The 21,104-nt window shown below is 37.8% G+C and overlaps 1 protein-coding gene and 1 long non-coding RNA gene across 2 annotated transcripts in view; one reads left to right on the forward strand and one right to left on the reverse strand.

Moving 5' to 3' along the window:
• LOC135214724 (uncharacterized) overlaps positions 1–10,122 on the reverse strand; it is a 43,843-nt gene extending 33,721 nt beyond the window's left edge. The window contains exon 1 of the long non-coding RNA XR_010314452.1: positions 9,876–10,122. This is a non-coding gene — a long non-coding RNA (uncharacterized LOC135214724). The remainder of the gene's footprint in view (positions 1–9,875) is intronic.
• Positions 10,123–14,398: 4,276 nt separating this feature from the next.
• Positions 14,399–20,832, forward strand: LOC135214725 (venom protease-like; the record flags this gene model as incomplete). Its single annotated transcript, XM_064249059.1, is given in 4 exon segments — positions 14,399–14,650; positions 18,918–18,960; positions 20,159–20,365; positions 20,729–20,832. Coding segments are annotated over 3 exon segments (354 nt in total), but the record flags the coding sequence as incomplete, so codon positions are not given.
• Positions 20,833–21,104: the final 272 nt, after the last annotated feature.

Here is a 21,104-nt window from a genome sequence, read left to right on the forward strand (position 1 = left end):
CCAAATTGCTTCCACTTCTTTCAGATTATGATCCAGGACATCTGAAACCCTCTCCAGATGTCCGGCACCTTCTTTCTATCACCTCAGGTGATACTTGACGCACTGAGAGATGTTCAGAATCATTCCTAGATCTCGAATAAAATTTCAGTTTCCGTAGGAAAAACATGTAGAGGTCTGATTGCAGTCTATTCAGGGAAACAAACTTCTTTAGGAAGAAAATGGTCCCCAGCAAGCTCATCCATTCCCTCACACAGTATGTTTACTTCCCTAATAAGGCTGCGCTTTACCTAAACAAGAGCTTGAAGAGTTCAACAGAAACGTTCAGCCAGGCGACACACCTGGCGTGCGCTGGCGCGCGCTCGGCGTCCACTGGTGCGCGCTTGGCGTGCACCCGCGCGTGCCTGGCGTCCATCCGAGCGTCCCTTCCAAGCCGAGCGTGAAAAGAAGCATGCAGAAAAGCGTCACGCTCCTGACAGGCGTCAAAACAAGCGAGAGAAACTGCCTTCAGGGAAGAGCGAGATACATCTCGGAGAGAAATCCGACTGCACGAAGCAGTCTCAGGAGAAGGGTTGATCATGTGAGAATACGAGGGGCAAGGGAACGCCTTCTTATTCTCACAGTAACAAAGCTCGGACGTCCGCTCTCAAAAGCGTCCTGCTACTAAGACTTCTTTTTCATATTTCTCGGTGGAAAGACGTACACGTGATCAGGCGACATTCGCCTTCTTACTTCTCACTGAAACGCATAACGAGAGAGAGAGAGGACGTGAAGCGTCCTCTTCTATAAAGCTTCTATTTAGAGGGCGCGAGTCCTTCCGAAATCTCCAACCCCTGCGTGGGGAGGACGCTTCGGAGGACGAGAAGCAATCCTTCAGGATTCGTGCACGTGCACTCACTTTGGCAGTCTGGGGATTTTCATCAGAAACTGCCGAAGGCACGCCAGATCGGTGGGGGTTCCTCGTAACCCTCCTTCGGCTTTCGACATGCTCTCTCCCCGGGTCCTGGGAGTCAAGCAGAGGTCCCGGCCTAGAGGCGAAATAAGGCCGATCTGACGCACCCTCCACTACACAAGGGGCACTGTCACTGCACTTAGCCACTTCACTATTGTTCTCTAAAGCAAGCAATTTCGATTCTAAGTTACGAATCAATAGAGTATTAGAGAAAGGGCAATAACCTCTACAGACACTGTTTTAGGGCCCGAAGGCAACATTACAGGGTTAGGAGTAACAATAACAGAAGTAGCACTCTTCACAACAATGAAGGAGAGCGACATATTCTCGCAGACATATTCATAACCCGTAGCCATACTACAGGGTTAGGCAAAATAAGTCTACAGGAAGGTTTAGCAGGATCACTACATGACTGGGACTGCTGGTTTACTGATTAATTGCGTACATACGAATCATACGTCTCCTTACGGAATTAGACATGTTTACTGATTAATTGCGTACATACGAATCATACGTCTTCCTTACGGAATTAGACAAAGTCTCGCACTCCTTGCATGACAAATCTCAACAAAGAAGCAAGACCCATACCCCTCGTGCATACCAAGTGCGGATCTACCGAAGCTTTCGGTAGCCACACCCTATCTTTGCAGACAACACCCTCTGAAACTAGCCTAACTAGATTCAGATATCTATGCAAAAATGAATCAAATTCAAATCAATTTAAGATAGCGTATGCCTAGCACAAATCCAAGTAAATAAAATAAAGACAATTAGGATACTTAGCGGCAATGAAGTTTCCAAAATCCTAAGCGGAGGTACTGAAAACAGGTGTTTCCCAGTACCTGCGACAGAAAAATTATGAATAGAAAACGGGAATGGTTCCTGATACCCGCCTACCAGCGGCGGGAATGGGTACTAACCACCTGGCCGACCACTGTGTGTGCCGGAGATTTTTAAAATTCTGTCGGACTTCAGAAAATACAGCTATATATATATCTGACAGGTAAGTTTCATGAACAAAATAAATCGTAAGGATCAATTCCCGGGTAAGAGCGGAAATTGATCCAAAATTAAATTTGATGCAATTAAATAAATGAAAATGAAAAGTGAAAAGAATACTGCATTGCGAATCCACTTTCATTGCATTCTATTCATACAAAATAAGAGGCTCGTGCCGAGCGCAATCACGCTCTCGGCAACGAACACACAGGGCAAAAATATAATGAAAAGAGTACTTACATTTTTCAATTACACACTTTCGCCCAAAATACATGACTCGGCGAGAGCGCCCGCCCTCGACACCCGCCCTCGGCACCGAGACATAATTCAAGGGTATCAATTTCATGAAAAGAGCGGAAATCGCCGCATCTACGGCGATAGCTCCCTGTTGGCTCATAATTAAGTAATGAAAATGAAAACAGTGTACTTACAGTTTCATTTTCAAGTCAAACAACCATTAGTAGAAAACACAATTATAAACAAAGCATACGACGATGAAGCGGGCAGAGAGCGATGACGAACACGTCCTTCACACCCGCGGCCGAAAGCAAAAGTGATTCTTCACCTCTCAGGCGCGCGGGCGCGCGCACGATCGGACAAGCAGTTAACTACCGTTCTCCCCTTGTTTGAAGCTTACGACCGTCCCAGCTGCCGCTAGCTACTTCCTATTGTTAAAGGACCGATGGTTTGTATTACGTATCGGAACAAATGTATGACCAAGATCAGGGGGTGGGGGGGAGGCATCCCATACCCCACTTGAGAAAGATGATAATAATGAAAGGTAAATATAATAAGTAAAATGTTATCCAATTAATTGTTATGGATCAGAAAGGCAAGTAAAGGTGAATATAGCAGGGAGAAAAAAAATGCATGTGTAATTTGGAATGTCTAAAATGTAAAAGTGTAATACCATCAATTTTCACGTCATTGACAGAAAGGTCTCGAAACGTCCTAAAACCTCCTAGTCCCACCCCTCAGGAGACTTTCTGGGGCATGCCCTCAATTGTAACGTTATATTGTAAGATATATAGGGCAACTTTATGAAGTGAGAACAAGTCAGTGCACATATTATTCAATACTATGATATACAGAACTGAAATAAAAGCTTGAAATAATATTACACAATTACAAAACAACTGAGGAAAAGGAATATATGTAACAATGCAGGAATCCCCCCAAAACCACCTGTCGCAATGAAGGGTTAGTAATGCAACATGATTGGTTAAATACGTGTAACCCCCACCAAAACCCCCGTCATTTATCTCCTTAGGAAGTTTGTGTGCGAAACAAAAGCTCCCTTATATCACGGTGCATGCGCCCTAGGATTGGCACATGCGTAGTAGGATTCGGCGTCGTAATAGCAGTAGTAATCGGTGGATTTGGGGTATGTAACGGCTCCATTATCGGTTTATTTATCGCTTTATTTCAGCTTGTATTTCGGGTTTCAAATGTCATGATTAAGAGGAAATAACAAAATAACACGGCAAAACCTTCCCCTAAGGGTTTCACCTCACCCAAAACCCCGCATTCCCATCGGTCCTCCTTACCGTAGGATAGAGTTGAACGGCATAATTCTCCCAAGTGTTTTACCCCACCCAGAACTCCGCATTCCCATTGGTCCCACTTACCGTAGGATAGAGTTCAAAGGTAAATTACAGCCGGCCGAAAAAATGTACTTTAAATTCTTGTTCAGGAGGTAAAACTGTAAAGGAAAACGTCACCTGGTATAGTCTAGTTCGCCGCGGTACAACAGCTTAGATCTACCTAAAATTCTATGAATCACTAACCACTAAAAGGTGTAATAATTTATAGTTCATATACAAAAGAATATGTCAAAAGCCAAGAACTGACGGCAGCTTGATAAATGCCATTTAAGGAACCAGTTCAATATGTAATGTTGTAACATTCCTACAAATAAACAGCCTAAAATTTCTCTGGATTCTTTATAGACCCATATATGACCTGTTAAAACCACACCAGTAATTTGAAAAAGCATTACTAAACTAACACTACTTTTAGGAAATTGGTCATCTTAGGATAAGAGAATGATAACCTGTTGAATTCTTACAAATGTAGAATCTCACGAATCCAAAACTCGTGCATTCTAATGGTATCTTGAATACCAGGATGTTTGCAGAGCATATGATAAAATTCCTCAAAACTAATCAAATAATGATTCTCCCATTCTCCTTTACATCTACGTATATCTTACAATCATCAGGAGCCACAGCAGAAGAGTGCCGTTTTTCGATAGACGTATATCTTACAATCATCAGGAGCCACAGCAGAACAGTGCTGTTTTTCGATAGAAGGGAAGATAAATTATGGGTTGAAAACCTCACCTAACCTATGATGCCAGGTCCTTGCTCGATTGGGTGGGCTTTGCTCCACAGACCCCTGGAGCCCCCATCAGCTTATAGGCTGGATGTTAAAAGATGTTAACAGTACAAGTTATGAGATTTCAGTATGATTTCTATATCAAGCATATAAATGAGACTTAAAAGCTCAGCATAATGTAATATAATATCCAACCTAGCCTAACCTCACACAGGGAAAAAATTAAAATAAGATTGCAATTTAATTTCTAGGGCAATGTTCCCTTTCTGCCCTAGGGCACTGTAAATTAAATTAACACTGACTGTGGCCTAACACAGCCCATACCTAACCAAAACCTTGGATGCAAGGTCCTTTACTGATCATGGGCTTTGCCCTATCCCCAAACAAGACAAGTCACAATTCCCTTACATACCTAATGTATAATTCGGTTTCAAAAACGTAATCACAATCAGGACTAGCTGAAATATCAATGTACGCTTGTTTAGTATACATCCTTGGGTTTCACTCTTGGGTATTTTCCTCCTTGCAAAAAATCCTCCTTTCCCACTCTAAACAGCTAATCTGTTACTGAAATGAACATAAGCCTGCAAACACACAATGAATATTAGGCAAGATATAATTTTTAAGGAAGAAGTGTTTACACACCTGCAATGAAAGACCTATGACTACACACTGAAGTCAGTTTTTTAGTACACTGAACTGAATATAGAATTTAGGCCAATGGAAATCGACAGTAATAGGTTTGAAAGGTGTAACAGGAGGAAACCCTTGCAGTTGCACTTAATTGAATCAATTGTTTAGGAGATTGTGGAAAGTTATGGAATTAAAGAGAATCTGAAAGAAGGCACAGTAAATGAAATGAATGGAGTTACAGCTCTGACAGCACTATCGTCCTCCTCACAAACAGTTGTAATATAGTTTTTTTACATAAAATTTTTATTCACTACAATTAAGAAAATGTGGAGATGTAATTTCTTGGCTCATAATTTCAAAGGTTTCTCCTTGAGAGGTTTGCACCTTCCACCATGGAAATTAATTTTGATTGGGAACCACCAGTTAACCCTCCATAGTCTGACACCAAGAGGCTATCAACTTCTAAGGAGATTTTGACTTACCTGATAGTTCTGCTTCAGATTACAGTAAGTTCAGAGAAAACTAATATTTTGCACTAGGCCAAGGACCAGGTGCCCTACGTTAGGTTAGGTAGTGCCAGTGGTTTCCAGTGGAAGTGAAGCCCCCTACAGCTGGGTCAAGATGTGACCCCTTGGTTAGGTTAAGTTTAACTGATCCATGTACTTTAGTTTTACATTTTACTCCATCTAAAAAAGCTGCTTTCCCACTGTAGTCCCCCAAATTGTAAGATAAAAGGTTGGGGTCCACTATCTCTAACTACTTCTTCAAAGCACATACAGCCTAGAAAAATTAAATTTTTGTCCAAAATACAATAATGGTTTTAAATAAAATTTCCCCATTTCTTAAGCAATCTGCAATTCCAAAATACTACTCAACTCTTGACAGTCAATATAAAGAACCAAACATGTTTTGGCACTTTGCATATACTAGGTACCCACCCTTCCAGATGAAACCAAAACATTCCAGAAATACATTGCTTTGGAAAAAAAAAAAGAACTGTGCAACAAAGGTGGAAGAACTTTGATGAGTCTTAAGAGGGTGGTACTTGTCTGTCAATATCTTGATAACCTTACAATGGCCTACAGTATTTCTTCACATCAAAAAATTTAATGTGACCGAGACTACAAGAAAAAAAAAAATCTTCAATATTATTAACTGGTATTAAAGTGAAGAAAATAACTCATTTTCTGACAATAGCCAAGGTAATTCTTGATAATAACTCCGCATGGACTGCAAGGAATGTTCTCCCTATTACGACAGACACTAGGGACTAGGGCGTCAAATGTATTTCGCTGTGTTTATTACTAGCCCTGGGGGTTGATTACAGTCTAGTCCCTAAATTTGCAAAGAAATACCTAATGCGGAGTTATCACCTAGATCTAACAGAGCCTAACCTATTCTAGGTTAACTGCAAACCAAACAGGCTTTGCTTTCCTAGCCTAAGAGTAAACATGATCAGCAACCTATGCTAGCCTATACAAAATTAGGTAAAATTACAGTTTCAACCATTATGGGAAAACTGGAATAAAAATATATTTGTTGCATCAGAAATAATGTAGTTCCAACGGATTTAACATTTATTTTGACTGCAAACCATCCGATTTAGAGATTTACTATGTAATTGGAGTTAAAACAATGAGTTTTTCCAGAAAAATCACTAGACCTACCTAGACCTATCCATGGAGCACCTACAAAACACCAAAACCCATATGGCGGCGATACCAAAAACAACCACAAACAAAGTAGGGAGCGACTACATATCCGCGACGATCGATGTGTGTGTGCTGTCAGTAAGGCATATTTAAAGATACTTGGCAAGCACGGCATGTACGGCAAGAGGTAACGTTGTGCTGCACGCGCTAGCCACAGGGTTTACAGTAAGGCTACTTACCGTGGCAGATCACACCTGAAGGCGTTCCTGTTGAAGTCGATCCGACAAATACTAGCTAGTAGCTAAACAACACTTGCAGTTTTTTTGCTTTAGAATGAAATATGTCTGAGCATATTCAATCACAACTTCTTTACCACCACTAGACAAATAATGATAAAATTCACCGTAACCAACATTGCACTGCAAACAATCGGTAGGAAATGGAAGGTCTGTTAAAATTAATGCCAGAAGGGCCAGTCACTGCCTCTGCCATAGGTACAGGAAGACAAAATGCTGTTATTTGCTTCGGTAAATCTAAAGGAGAGCTCCGTCTCTTGTTTGCATTAGAATATATATTTTTCCGATGTATTTTTTATTGATTATGCTTAAACTGATCATTAATATTGGTGGCATCAAGCAATTACACCCTTGTTCCCATCAAACAATCTTGGGGAACCCCAGTGGGAACCGGGGTTTTTGGGTGGGGGGGAGCAGGAGAGAAAAGTGATTTCCAGGGCACTAGCTAACCAAACAAACCACCTAACCTAACCTAGAGCGCCGTACCCCTACCTAGGCCTAGCGGGGGGGGTTGGTTCGCCCCCCCTGCGACCCCCCTTAAGGCCACTACCTTCCCTGCACACTTCATGACAATTCCGAAAATTTGAGCAGCGATTAGGCTAACTGAGAGACAATACTGCAGCATATTTCACACGATAATCAAAATATATACAGGAAATAGCTTACCTTACAGTGGAGGATAGACTTCGGCAGCAGCTTTCACAAAGGCGTGAAACCTTCGTAAGGGGTCTTGAATGTGCAATTTGAAATATGCAACGGCTAAATATCCAACAAAATGTTTTTTACGGCGGCCATATTTTGGGACTAAATTCTTGACATCTCTCCACCGTCTCTCTATCGTATTGGTATGGGCACGAGTTTGTGGATCAACAAAATTGACACTGTGATTGACCTGTAAATGTTTGTAGCCCTCGTTTTTCAGGCAATCGTATGCTTTCCAGCAATCGGAAATTATTGTTGTTCCTGGTTCGATGTACTGTTTAATGACAGCAAGCAAAACCTCAGTGTTTCGTTGTTCAACAGGAACCATAAAGAACTCCCTAGTCTCCCTACAAATTCCCCCAAATACCCACTGACCCTCTATAATTCTGCCCACATTATACTTCCTCTTCCCAAATTTTGATTCGTCAATTTCCACTATTTTACCCTCCCCTCCAATTTTATGGGACCGCCTAAATACCCAATTTACTATTACTTCCCTACAAAATGAAGCCCAATCATTGATGGTGGGATCGCTGAGATGAAGCTCAAAATTAGCAACTTATAAGAAAACCAATCTGATACGAAAATAAAGCAAAATGTTAGATTAGTTTCAATATCTACGTGAGACTTTGAGAACCATGTGTTTTTAAATATTGAGACATAGGTTTTATCACACCGAAAGGCTTTTTTGTTCAAGTCAAGACGGCACTTTTCCTTACACGTCGGGACAAATGTGTTCACTCTTGATTAATCCGTGATTTTGGGCAAAACGTTACGAGCCTTTCTATTTGCCCATAATAATAGTTTGTGAAATCTCTATAATTCACGTAGCAATTTCACACACTGTGGGGAAACTTTCCTGGGCAACAAAATCGGAGCTTGTACACGGTCCTGCTAATTCGGCCATGGCGCTAGTGCAAGTAACGCTAAAATTGAGAAAATAGGTTTATTTGCCGAAAAAAAATTACCCACTTGGTAACATTAATATTGTCATTGGCTGAAAACACTGAGTTCGTTTCTTTTGTTTCAGAGAAAACTGAAACGTGCTTATTTACGATTGGATATTGTCTATAATGATGTCACTTTTTTGGGTGGAGTGTTTTTTCGTGACGTCATTCGGAGGTGTGGTTTCCCCATGACAATTTGAGACTGCGCAGCACACAAACGAACGAACAGGAGCTCATTACATAGGTGATACGAGAAAGACAAACAACATGAGGAGACTGTTTTTTCTGTAGGTACAAATATTTAGTTGTGTTTTCTACACCGATAGGACTTTCCGCCACTAATTTCCTTCTTCCTTAGAACATACTTAGTATCTTCTTTCAAGGTATAAACACATTTATACAAAAAATCGGCCGGAGCTCTTATTAAGATTAACCTTTGCTTCATTATTCGAGTATTCAGTCAAACAAGGATACCAGTGGACACTGGACAGGTAACTATTACTCCGCTGAAATGCTAGTGAAACTTAGTTTTCGACTAAAGTCGTTCGTAATTGGTTATGAAACCCATGACGTCATAACGATGTCTCACCTCTCAGCCAATAATGAGTAACTGGAACTGCTTTTGTTTGCGTAAGAAAGTAAGTTAGAGGGCTCATTAAAAGTAAACATTACCGTAAAGGAAACACCTCTCCCGACTTTGGAAAAATTCGAGGTAAAAACTTAATTTTTTTTTTTTTTGTTTTTTTTTTTTCTCTGTAAGTATGCATTAGCGACAATATGTATTGAGTAGAAGTGTTTTGTTATCACGTGCTTTACTCGGGGAAAGATATTAATAAAATAGATTTCCCATAATGGTTGAAACTGTAATAATACCCAAAAATATATTAACACTCGCTAGACCTACAGTAGGTGATAGCCTGAAAAAAAAAAAAAAAAAACTTCATCTCATCATACTCTTTACATAAGATAAGTTACATGCACACCCAGTTCAATTATAAAAGAGTAACATATTGGTTAATAAATTTAACCCAAGGCAAATCAAATATATCTTACACATGAAAACTCATTATAAAATTAAACTTAAATTCTGAAATAGTATAAAAATTTTGTGAGGCACAAGGGCAATAAAAATACAACTCTTCAATTCACCGCTCAGCAGCTTCGCTGAATTTCCAAGCCTTTTCACCAGCACCTCTTTATGTAGACCGAATGATGAACACAAGAAATAAACATTACTTCATTGCGTAAAGAAATTACAAGTGAAAATTAAACCATTTATTTGATGTGAAACGGAATGTTGACAAATTGAGGATGCTAGATAATAAAAAAAAGACCGAATGAAAAAGTGTGTTCGCCTTACCTTTCTCTGACAATGAGGTTTATTGCTCCTTATGGAAATTCCTGGATCTTATCTGCCACTCTGTCTATCTCCAAACCTTTGCTAATTTAGCGGACGAGTTTAATAACAGTAGACATAATTGACGGCGATCCATCATTAACGAGAATCGAGTAGAGCAGGGAAGCAATGGAGGAACGTCCTCTACTATATGCTTGAAAGAGCCGGGTGGGATTGGAGGAGCAACGAGGACCGTCGCCGGTCTGATACAGTACTGATTACTGGCAAAGTCTTCTTTGGATTTACTGCTGATGGTGAATCCGATTTTCACCGCCAGGCGGCTAAAAAACAAAGGAAAAAAGTGCCTGCCTCAGTGCGCCTGGAGGTGGCGAACTATTTAAATTCCATCTCAAACGGTGAATACTTGAATAATGAAGTTTAAACGTTTGAAACTTTGAACCCAGTTGTAAAATAACTTGAAGGCAAAAGAATTAAGATACAGAAAAAGTGCATAAAAAAATTTCAGTCATAAATTCAAAGCAAAATAACATTTAAAACGTCAAACATGTATATAATTCAGTGACCTTGGACTGAATCGTATTAATAAATATTCACGAATATTCAGTATCGGAATACCTGCTAATCTTAGACGTCTTTTGTCGAGTCACTCCAGTAAAACAAGAAAGCAGACGCATTATTAAATAATAAAACTGAAAATATTCTTAATGTTTAAAATTCAGAAAACTGAACCAGTGATAAACACAACATACTGCCACATCTTCAAAAATAGAGTGTGGCCTACTAACGAGTCGAAGAAAAACTTCAAGGGCTTATGTAAAGTAAGTAATGTTGAAATTAAGCTGACAATGTGTCGAATATATAAGATTCATCCTTATTCAGGTCAAAAAGTTACTGCAACAACTTATCGATTCATGCTTGATTATTTAACGCTTTACCTAGGTGCATAATACCACAAAACAATTTACAAATAAGAATAAAGTTCAGCACTTGTTCTTGACGCAGCGACATGTGCAATCGAATTGGTTACTGCTTATGGCAGAAATTACATAAAATAACAATATAACCCTAGCGTAAAATGGAGACAGGAGACGAATATTTAAGAAGAAAACTTTTGCTGCTGCAACAATAAGTTTGGATGACATCAGCATGATATCACAGGTCGACCACCTCAACGTACTTAGCATATTACATCGATCCCGTGACGTCGTTCGAGGAACAGTCTCAAAAAGCCATCTAATGATACTCTGGCTGCCGCTATATCTAGATCACACATCACGGGCATGATTTCCACCAAGGCCGCTCAGACATGCTGCAATTCAACCACCCAATATCCCTATATTTATGGCTGCATGTGCGTTCGTGCATGTTAGCCCGGGTAATACATAATGGGTGAACATAAATTGATGAAACTTGGCATTAAATTCATTATTTGACCTGAAGATGAATAACATTTGAAAGGAATCAGCTCACATTTGAGAAGGCTCCCATGAAAACAAATCGTCAGGTCTGACCTGATTGACCGATTGTTTTGAGACTGACAACTAGTGAATAAACCCGTCAAATTTCATCAAACTCTGTTTGTTTGTTAATCAAATTCTTCGCTAAGAAACTGGACAGGTAAATATGGATTTAAACATCTTTCATCATTCGCCGGCGGAAGTAATTATTCACTACAGGCTCATATATCCCCCATGTCAAGCAAAGCTCTGAATTATATCATATACTGACCGTCAATTATTCTCCTACAGAAACAATGTAAAGGAGTGGTGGACAAGGAAAATTTTTAGGTTTACCGTGTACTTCCCCAAATTGTAGGAAGAGAGGATATTTTACTCTTCCCATGGAAGAAAAGAAAGTCAAGACTATTCGTGGCCGTTGTTGGACTAACAATGAAAACCTACTTCGTAGTGCGTAGTTTAAGCATGACTGATGCGCGCGAGTGCTTCCGAGTCATGCAGGCAACTAAGGAAAACCTGTTCAAGCCAATATACTATACAAGATTCTTTGACTTAACGACTATTTTCATAATTCTTGACTTCTCGACTGAATGCAAATTTGTATTTTTTGTCTCAGCCAGAAAAAAAGGACGTATTGTCCTGTTGTTGGATAAGGTAACAGGGTAATTATTTTCTTCTAATTTCGAGAGAATCAATTATTCCTGGGAATATTACACAAACAAACACACATACATTATATACATACATACATACATACATACATACATATATATATATATATATATATATATATATATTATATACACAGGGCCGTTTCTAGTTCATTAGGCGCCCCACGCAAGAACTCGTTATGGCGCCCCCTTCCCTCCAGGCTGGAAATAATAATATAAACAATTTCGAACACGACTAGCATCCTCAAGTTCCACAACAAAACAACATACTTTATTAATAAATCATCTTCACGTATATGTATACACAACAAGGAAAAGTATAGACTCAAAGTATACAAACTATTTTTGTAAAATTTAATAGAATAACACCATTATGCATTTTTATTGCAAATCCTACCTAAGATAATTGAAAAAGGTAATCTTGCCAATCTAAAACCATAGAACTCAATGCATATATGTTGAGGGCTATGCTAAAAACTATTATATACAAGTTTTCTTCACTGATTTTTCATATTTAAAACCTGACTCTTCTTGACTTTCTTGCAGCAAAATCATCTATAGTGTCATCATACGAAGTCTGTTTGGATATTTCTCTATTAATACTAATTATTGCCAGCCCATTTAGGCGCTCCTGTGATATAGTAGACCTTAAATATGTTTTAATGAGCTTAAGTTTAGAGAAGCTTCTCTCTGCAGATGCCACGTCACAGGTGTAGTGACAGCAATTCTTAATGCCACCCACATGTTTGGATAGATCTCTTTCAGGCCTTTCTCCTCCAGAAAAACAAGGTCTAATGTTGTCATATTTTGTTTTGGCCATTGTTTTGGAAATGACTGCATCTCTACAATCAGTTCATCATAATTTAAATCAGAATGATCCCCAGATGTGAGTGTATTACACAAATCTTTTGCCTGCTTTTCTAGCTCACTAGATGTCAGGTCAGAGAAGTTTATGAGAACACTGAATTTCTTTGCAACATCACTCATCATTCCAGTTCTCTCTCTCAGAGATTCAATGGCCATATCCACAACTACATTGAACAATGAAAACTCCATTTTTTTCAAGGCATCGGTAATAGGTTCATCAGGGGCCTCATAGGAAAACTGCCTTTTAGTAGTTCTGAGTCTTTTCTGCTTTAGAGCAGCTTCCACATTCATCTCCTCACATATCTCTTTGGCAGATGTCTGGGCATCAGCAAACCCAGTGTCTCTGTAGCTAACAAGGGAGGTTTCAGCCCTCTTGAGAATGTCAACAGCTACATCCAGATGCATGCATTGTGATTGCAGGGGTGCCAAAACGTGGAAATGACGTCATAATTATGGATTATTTTAACCTCATTTATGACAGGAATCAACGCAAAATAGCGCCTCCGGTTTTGACCGGGAAAAAGTAATGGATGTCCTATCCACTACTATAGATCATTGGTTTATAAGGTATATAACTCCTGGATTTCATTCGAATTTTCAACTAAGAAATATCTCCAAAAAGTGAACTTTGTTTCTTATAAAAACTATAGGCTAGGCTTATGCACACAACACAGTTGCACACTTACCTCTACTTTGGGCTCGTTTTTCCTCTTCCTCCTTTTTTCTTTTCTTGTTTGCTGCACCTGACAGCTTGGATTGCCTCTTCATGATTGATAAAAGCTTGAATGCTTGACAGCTGCGTTGACAACTTAAGAAGACTCAAAAAAAGAAGTAAAGATTGGAGTAAACACGATGCTTAGAACTTAACTAAGGTGGCGTCGCGAGAAGGCGGCTGCTAAGTTTTAAAGCTCCTTGATACTGACGACATCTACCTATCCAGTGTTGCCAACTTTTACGAAACATTAAACACCGTTGCATCAAGTATTAACACTTCCATTATTCATTTATTTTCGCGTTTACACTTGTATTTATTTATTTGAATTATTCACGTGAAAATAATACTTCTCTCATTTATCTATATATTAATTTTGGATGGCAATTTGGCCCGCCCCCCCAAGCAAATGGCGCCCCAGGCGACCGCCTGTGTCGCCTGTGCTAGAAACGGCCCTGTATATATATATATATATATATATATATATATATATATATATATATATATATATACACACACACACACACACACACACACACACACACACACACACATATATATAATATATATATATATATATATATATATATATATATATATATATATAGATCTGTGTGTGTGTGTGTGTGTGTGTGTGTGTGTAAAGTAACGCTTAAGCACACGATGATTGTAAAGGATATCTTCCAACTCAGCTGTTCGCAGTCACTCGGATGTGGGATTCCCCATGAGTATTTCAGGCCCGGGATAGCGAGGCTCCTCGAAGACTCCCAGTGGGGACATTGGGGGGGAGAGGGGGGACCGATCGACCCCCATCCCTGGCCAGAGGCTGTGTGGCCAGTCAGTTACTCGAGCACCAGTCCCTCTCATCCTGAACTTCGGAATAGCACTACGTTTGTGAAGTGCATCGTCTTTCGTGTCATGTGAACTTTCTATATCATGGAAGCAGTGTTATTCATCTTGGTGTGAAGTGTATTCATTGTGAATATTAATGTGATATTGAAAAGATAAATAAAATAAAACGCGGTAGCAAGCGATATCGAATAACACGAATGAGCATACAGCGATTTCCAGGTAAGATGGATACAGGATACTATTCATTCTTTTACTTAAGCGTGAAAATCTGGCTCAAATCGGATCAGCGATTTCCTACATGTTTTCAGGATCCGAGAAAACGAAAAGAAGGCCGATTTTTTTTTTCTTTAGCAAACTGAGCATTGCAAGTAAAATATGATAGCTTGGATTTCATGCAAGTTATCAAACTTACTAAGCATATCTGGTTTGGCTTCTAATCTTGTCCCAAGGGTAAGAGCTTCTGAAAACGGGTTTATATATATATATACATATATATATATATATTATATATATATATATACACATACACTATATATATATATATATATATATATATATATATATACATATATATATATATATATATATTCTATATATATATATATATTTGTGTGTGTGTATATATATATATATATATACTATATATATATATATATATATATACTATATATATATATGTGTGTGTGTGTATATATATATATATATATATATATATATATATATATATATATATATAGATATATATATATATATATATAGTGATTATGTGTAAATAAAAAACAAATCATAGTACATCTGCATGAATGAGGGAGAGGATATGCAAGCACGCAGTACGGCATTCTTCAAGCGCTACCGTACAGCTTTACCCAAGCACGGAGACAGGAGGAAACAAGTGGTAGGCAACCGCATGGTCTATTGACCTTGGGTAACCGTACCCGTTCTCGTCATCCTGAACAGGCAGGGAACTTCCGTCTCATATGCATATACTGTACGTATTCTACATCACACACACGGAAGATACTTAATTTCACTCTTAGGTTTAGGACTTGAGCGGTGTATTTATATTTCTTGCACCTAAATTTTATTAATTCATACTATAATGACGAATGAATGAATGAAAAATGAAATTTAAGCAAAATATAAAGACAAGAGCTGGTATGTTTTCAGCTATATAACGTTATTGCACTATTTTTTAAACCCTTACCTTCAAGTTATAGAGTGAAAAGCTACAATTATGTTTATGAGTGCGATCTGTATTTTGAAACAATACATGTTGCAAGATTAAACATTGTCTTCTATTGTTCAAAATACAGATTTTACTCAGACATTATTGTGACTGTGGATTTTCACGGATTATTTCCGGTCAAAGTAGTTATATTTCATGGATAATCTTGAACTTGTTAGGTTTTAATTTATTTTCAGATATATATATATATATTATATATATATATATATATAATATATATATATATATATATACTATATATATATATATTATATATATATTAATATATATGTATATATATATATATATAATATATATATATGTACTATGCACTTATGTAGTATGTATATATATATATATATATATATATATATATATATATATATATATTTTATATATGATATATATATATATATATATATATACATATATATATATAAATATCTATACCTATATATATATATATATATATATGTATATAGTATCATATATATATCATAAGTGCTATATACATATATATATATATATATATATATATATATATGTGTGTGGTGTGTGGTGGTGTCTATTAAATAACGGCGCTGTGATTCCACCTAGTAAACAAAGTAGTCAGAACCGGATATAACTTCATGCGTCCCGGCCATTTTAGTAAAGAAAGTAGGTCATTCTATCGCAAAGCCGCTCGCAATATTATTAAGACAAGTGTAGATACATGCAAGATTTATGATGAACATAAATGAGCTTATATTATCCTTATTTTCAAAAGCGGATCAAGACAAGAGGTAAGTAATTATAGGCCTGTGACTCTAACGTAACGTCACATGTTATGAAAGTGTATGAAAGCGTAATGAAGAAAAATATGAAACACTTGATGAAAAATATTTTTTTTAATATAGGACAACATGGTGTTGTATCCGGAAAAAGTACACAAACCCAACTGTTAGTCCACCATGAGAACACACATAAAAATACGATAAACGAAGAAGGCACAGATGTGGTTTACCCAGACTTTGCGAAAGTTTTTGACAAAGTAGACCATAATATATTAGCGAAGAAAAAAGAAAACCATAATACTGTGGACAAAGTAGGAAGATGGATAAAAGAATTTTTGCGAAACAGAAAACAGGTAGTAATTGCAAACGATGAGAAATCGGATGAAGCTAAGGTAATATTCGGTGTGCCACAAGGTACGGTGTTGGCTGCATTGCTGTTTGTTATTATGATTGCAGACATAGACAGTAATGTTAAGGACTCGGTAGTGAGAAGTTTTGCCGATGATACAAGAATAAGTAGAGAAATTACTTGTGGCGAAGATAGGAACTCGCTACAAAGAGATCTAAACAAAATATATGAATGGGGAGAGGTAAATAGGATGGTATTTAACTCTGATAAATTTGAATCAATAAATTATGTTGATAAAGAAGGAATGCTATATGTACATAGAGGACCTAATAATGAGACAATCACAAACAAGGAAGCACTTAAAGACCTTGGTGTGATGTTGAATAGGAATCTGTTATGCAATGATCAAATAGCAATACTATTGGCAAAATGTAAAGTAAAAATGGGAATGTTGTTCCGGCATTTCAAAACAAGAAAAGCCAAACACATGATTATGCTTTATAAAACATATGTACGTAGTCCTCTTGAATATTGCAATATGATATGGTGCTCACACCAGCAAAAGGATATTGGACAAATAGAGAATGTACAAAGGTCCTTTACAGCTAGAATAGAAAAAGTTAAGGACCTAGACTACTGGGAAAGACTACAAATTTTAACATTATAGTCTCGAAAGGAGAAGAGAACGCTACATGATAATACGGGCATGGAAACAGATAGAAGGAATTACAGAAAACATCATAGGGCTAAAAATATCAGAAAGGGCAAGCAGAGGTAGATTAATAGTGCCCAAAACTATACCAGGAAAACTAAGGAAAGCACACAGGACATTAATCCACTACGTACCAGCATCGATAATGCAGCGTCTATTCAAGGCGTTACCAGCTCATATGAAGAACTTATCAAGAGTGAGCGTAGATGTGTTTAAGAGTAAGCTCGATAAATATTTAAGCTGCATCCCAGACCATCCAAGTTTGGAAGATGCAAAATGTACCGGAAGATGCATTAGCAATTCTCTGAGGGACCTGGGGAAACCCGAACGAGCTCCAAGGTCTGTAAGGTCTGAATGGAGGGGACTTTGAACATGTCTGAACCCTGCATTACAAACAGCAACACTCTATGACGTTCAGTTAATTGTAACTTGCTATTTAGTTTTGCGTGTGTGTGTGTTTGTTTGTTTTCTGCAGTGGGCCGCAACTTTGGGAAAATGGTTTCATTCTTTATAAGGAAAAAGCGCCTGCTCAAACAGAAACCTTCATCAAACATTTGTTGCTGTCCAGGAGGCTGTGGACAAGGGAAAGGTTCCAAAGGATTGGGTACACAAATTTGCTCTCTTGTAAAGGAGGTGACTTTGAGAAATATAGTGCAGGTGTATGGATGGCCATGGGCCACCGAGAAGCCACGGTATAGCAGGGTTTTGACTGAGAAATGAATGAGAGTACCTCATTGTATGTGACAAGCCAATTCATTTCTTCGGCATTTCCCTACTTATTTATCATTTTTCTTCCGAGATGCCTGTTCCATTGATAACTGGGTGTCACTGCTGTTAAATAAATTGTAAATTTACTGCTGCATCGCGAAATATCTCTAAATCATCTTTAATAATTCCACGACTTCAATTTCCTGTCATTTACTGCAAGGGGTCCAGTTATCTGGCTGGCATCGTCTTCTTTCTCAAATCATATGTTTGACTCACCGTGGTAAAACTAATGACTGTGCTCTGATTTTGTTTATTATTTAGTTTCTAACCATTCATGATTCAAATGAATTCCTGAACTTCGTAAATGTGAAGGCACCTGTAAATAATATCTATGAAATGGAACTTTTTTTTATTTGTAACCTTTGTGAAATACTTTTACTCCTCTAGTTGACAGCGCTCTAAGTCAAGAGAATTTGTACTAATCTAGAAAATCAAAGACTTTTGATTCAAAATTTTACAAAGAATTCTGTGTTGCCTACCTGAGAACACATCTGTCACCATGAAACGGTCCAGCTTTGAAACTATGAAACTAACTTATGTTCTAACATTTTTACAGTCGAACCTGCACCATCAATGACTAGAACCTGCAAGTCGATAGGTATATAAACATTTGAATGGTCTGTCCAATGCCATATGAGTGTTCCTTTTATTCTTTGCAGATGAAGTCATATCGCTGTCGCGCAGCTCTGCTGAATTTTTTATGTAAGTAGAAGTTTTTCGGAAATACACTGACCTATTTATTTCCCACGTCTGACGATAATGTTTGGTCTTTGGAAATATAGATATAATAAGTTATTAGGTTTTCTGAATATGAAATTTATATTTTTTTGATTGTCTAACGATCAAAATATCTGAGAGAGGGATACTGTCATTTTTTAACGTAAATCTTATGGAACAAGCCAAGGATTATGTTAATGCCTGCAAGAAAACTTAGAACACTGTTCTTTAACTTGTCAACATATGGACACAACTTTTCTTATTTTTGTGATAGTGAAAATTTCCTAAATTCTGCACCGCCCCCCCCCCTAATATTTAAATAAGAATAAGAGGTTACCATCTACAGGGTAAAACCAGTAAAACAGAAATTACCTGAAATTAAATGAAGCACTTGGTCCTCATGCTGAGAAATTAAATGTTGGCTTCTCGATATTTGTAATGAAGAAGCTGAATTTTCCACTTCCAGTGATATTCAAAGTTTGTCTTTAAGGCAGTCATATTCCATCTTCCCCAAAAGCATTGGGTATTCGTGAATCAGAAATAGTCTTTGTTTACTTGATTAATATATAATGTTGATACGAACTGTGCATGAAAAAATAAAGTCAACTTGCGGTCACTTGAACTGACGTTGACCTGTTCATTCACTTTCAGCTAAATTTCACTGCTCTGCTTGACTATGATTAGCATCAGGGACACTGTCCTACATTCCTTTTCAATACAAATACTATATGTTGTATATTTTCATTATGTCAGCTAGTTTTTTGTTGAGTTAATATCGTGCAGACAATATCTAACCTAGCATTAACTGAGACCGGAAGATTCCAAGAAACCTAACTCAACCACAATCAAACTCCACGAGAAATTACATAGAAAGGTAGTTCTGAACAGAGACTGAGCTCTGGTCAACTATGGAGATGCTATATTTCGGTTTCCTTGAACATAAACACCTACTGGAAGTTCCTCCAGAACTGTTCATTTTTTTTCTTGTATTTAGAAATCTGCAGTCTATAATGTTGAGTTTTAGTGTCTGGTTGTTGCGCCTCTCAAGAGCCATCAAGTCTTCTTAAAACGATGTACACCTTATTCACACGCACAGAGAAATGTTCGCTTAGAATGTTTCGCGATTACTTTTGACACTGATGTTTTACATATGATAAATGAATTTTTCCTTGTATTCACAAAGGGATTCCCTTCCTTGTAAGAGGCCAGAATGTTGGGGAGATGTGCCAACGGCAGGACAGAACCCGAGGTATTTGCCGTGACATTCGGGAATGCGTGAACCAGAACGGTGAAGCTGAAAGCGCCACCATGTTGGAACTCTGCAATGATTCCGAGTTCAACAGAATAATTGCTTGCTGTAGAAGAACACCACAAATTATAGCCAAACAAAGTAAGACAATGTCATTTTACGTAAAGCAATATGTCTAACAACTCACTGGGCACTGGGAAGGGCGCAGAAAATATCCTATTCTTAAAATGCTTGATATGATAAGATTTTAATAACTGACGATTTCTTAATTCAAGTATACACAGGACAAATTTTTCCGTATCTTGACGTTTACTTCTGCTGGTTCTCAGCTATGATGAAATTTGTAACCATTGCCTTTAAAATCCTTCATTGTGCGAACTCTTCATTACATCTGAAAGCAAACCCGGCATCCACTTTTTAAATCTGAAAAGCATAGCCACCCAGCAGAAAGCTTAATATTCAGCTTCATCGCTCACTGGTTTATCCATTTCATTCTTTGAACAGAGTGTGAATTATGGAAGAGACAGGCTGCCGCAGATGGATCACCTTGTGTAACCCCACTAGTCCACGGAGGAGCAGATGCTGAAGTTGGAGAATTTCCACATTTGGTAAAAGCATCACTCCTTTTTGCATCTATTTGCAATTCGTCCATCCTCCTTCCATAGTAATTCCATATTAGCGACATGCGAAACCTCGGTATCATCTTTCAAATTCAATTTTGATGTCACAGCAATGCACTGACAAGTTGATATGTTATCTAAGTTAGTAGAATCAGTTCTTACAACATCAAATATTTAATTAAGACGAGGATCTCATTAAGAATACAAAGTATTTTTGTTGGCTGCAACGAAGAACTGCCATCTTGAACCAATGTTCAATT

Source organism: Macrobrachium nipponense, chromosome 46 (assembly GCF_015104395.2).
Source record: "Macrobrachium nipponense isolate FS-2020 chromosome 46, ASM1510439v2, whole genome shotgun sequence".
NCBI classification, from domain to species: domain Eukaryota; kingdom Metazoa; phylum Arthropoda; class Malacostraca; order Decapoda; family Palaemonidae; genus Macrobrachium; species Macrobrachium nipponense.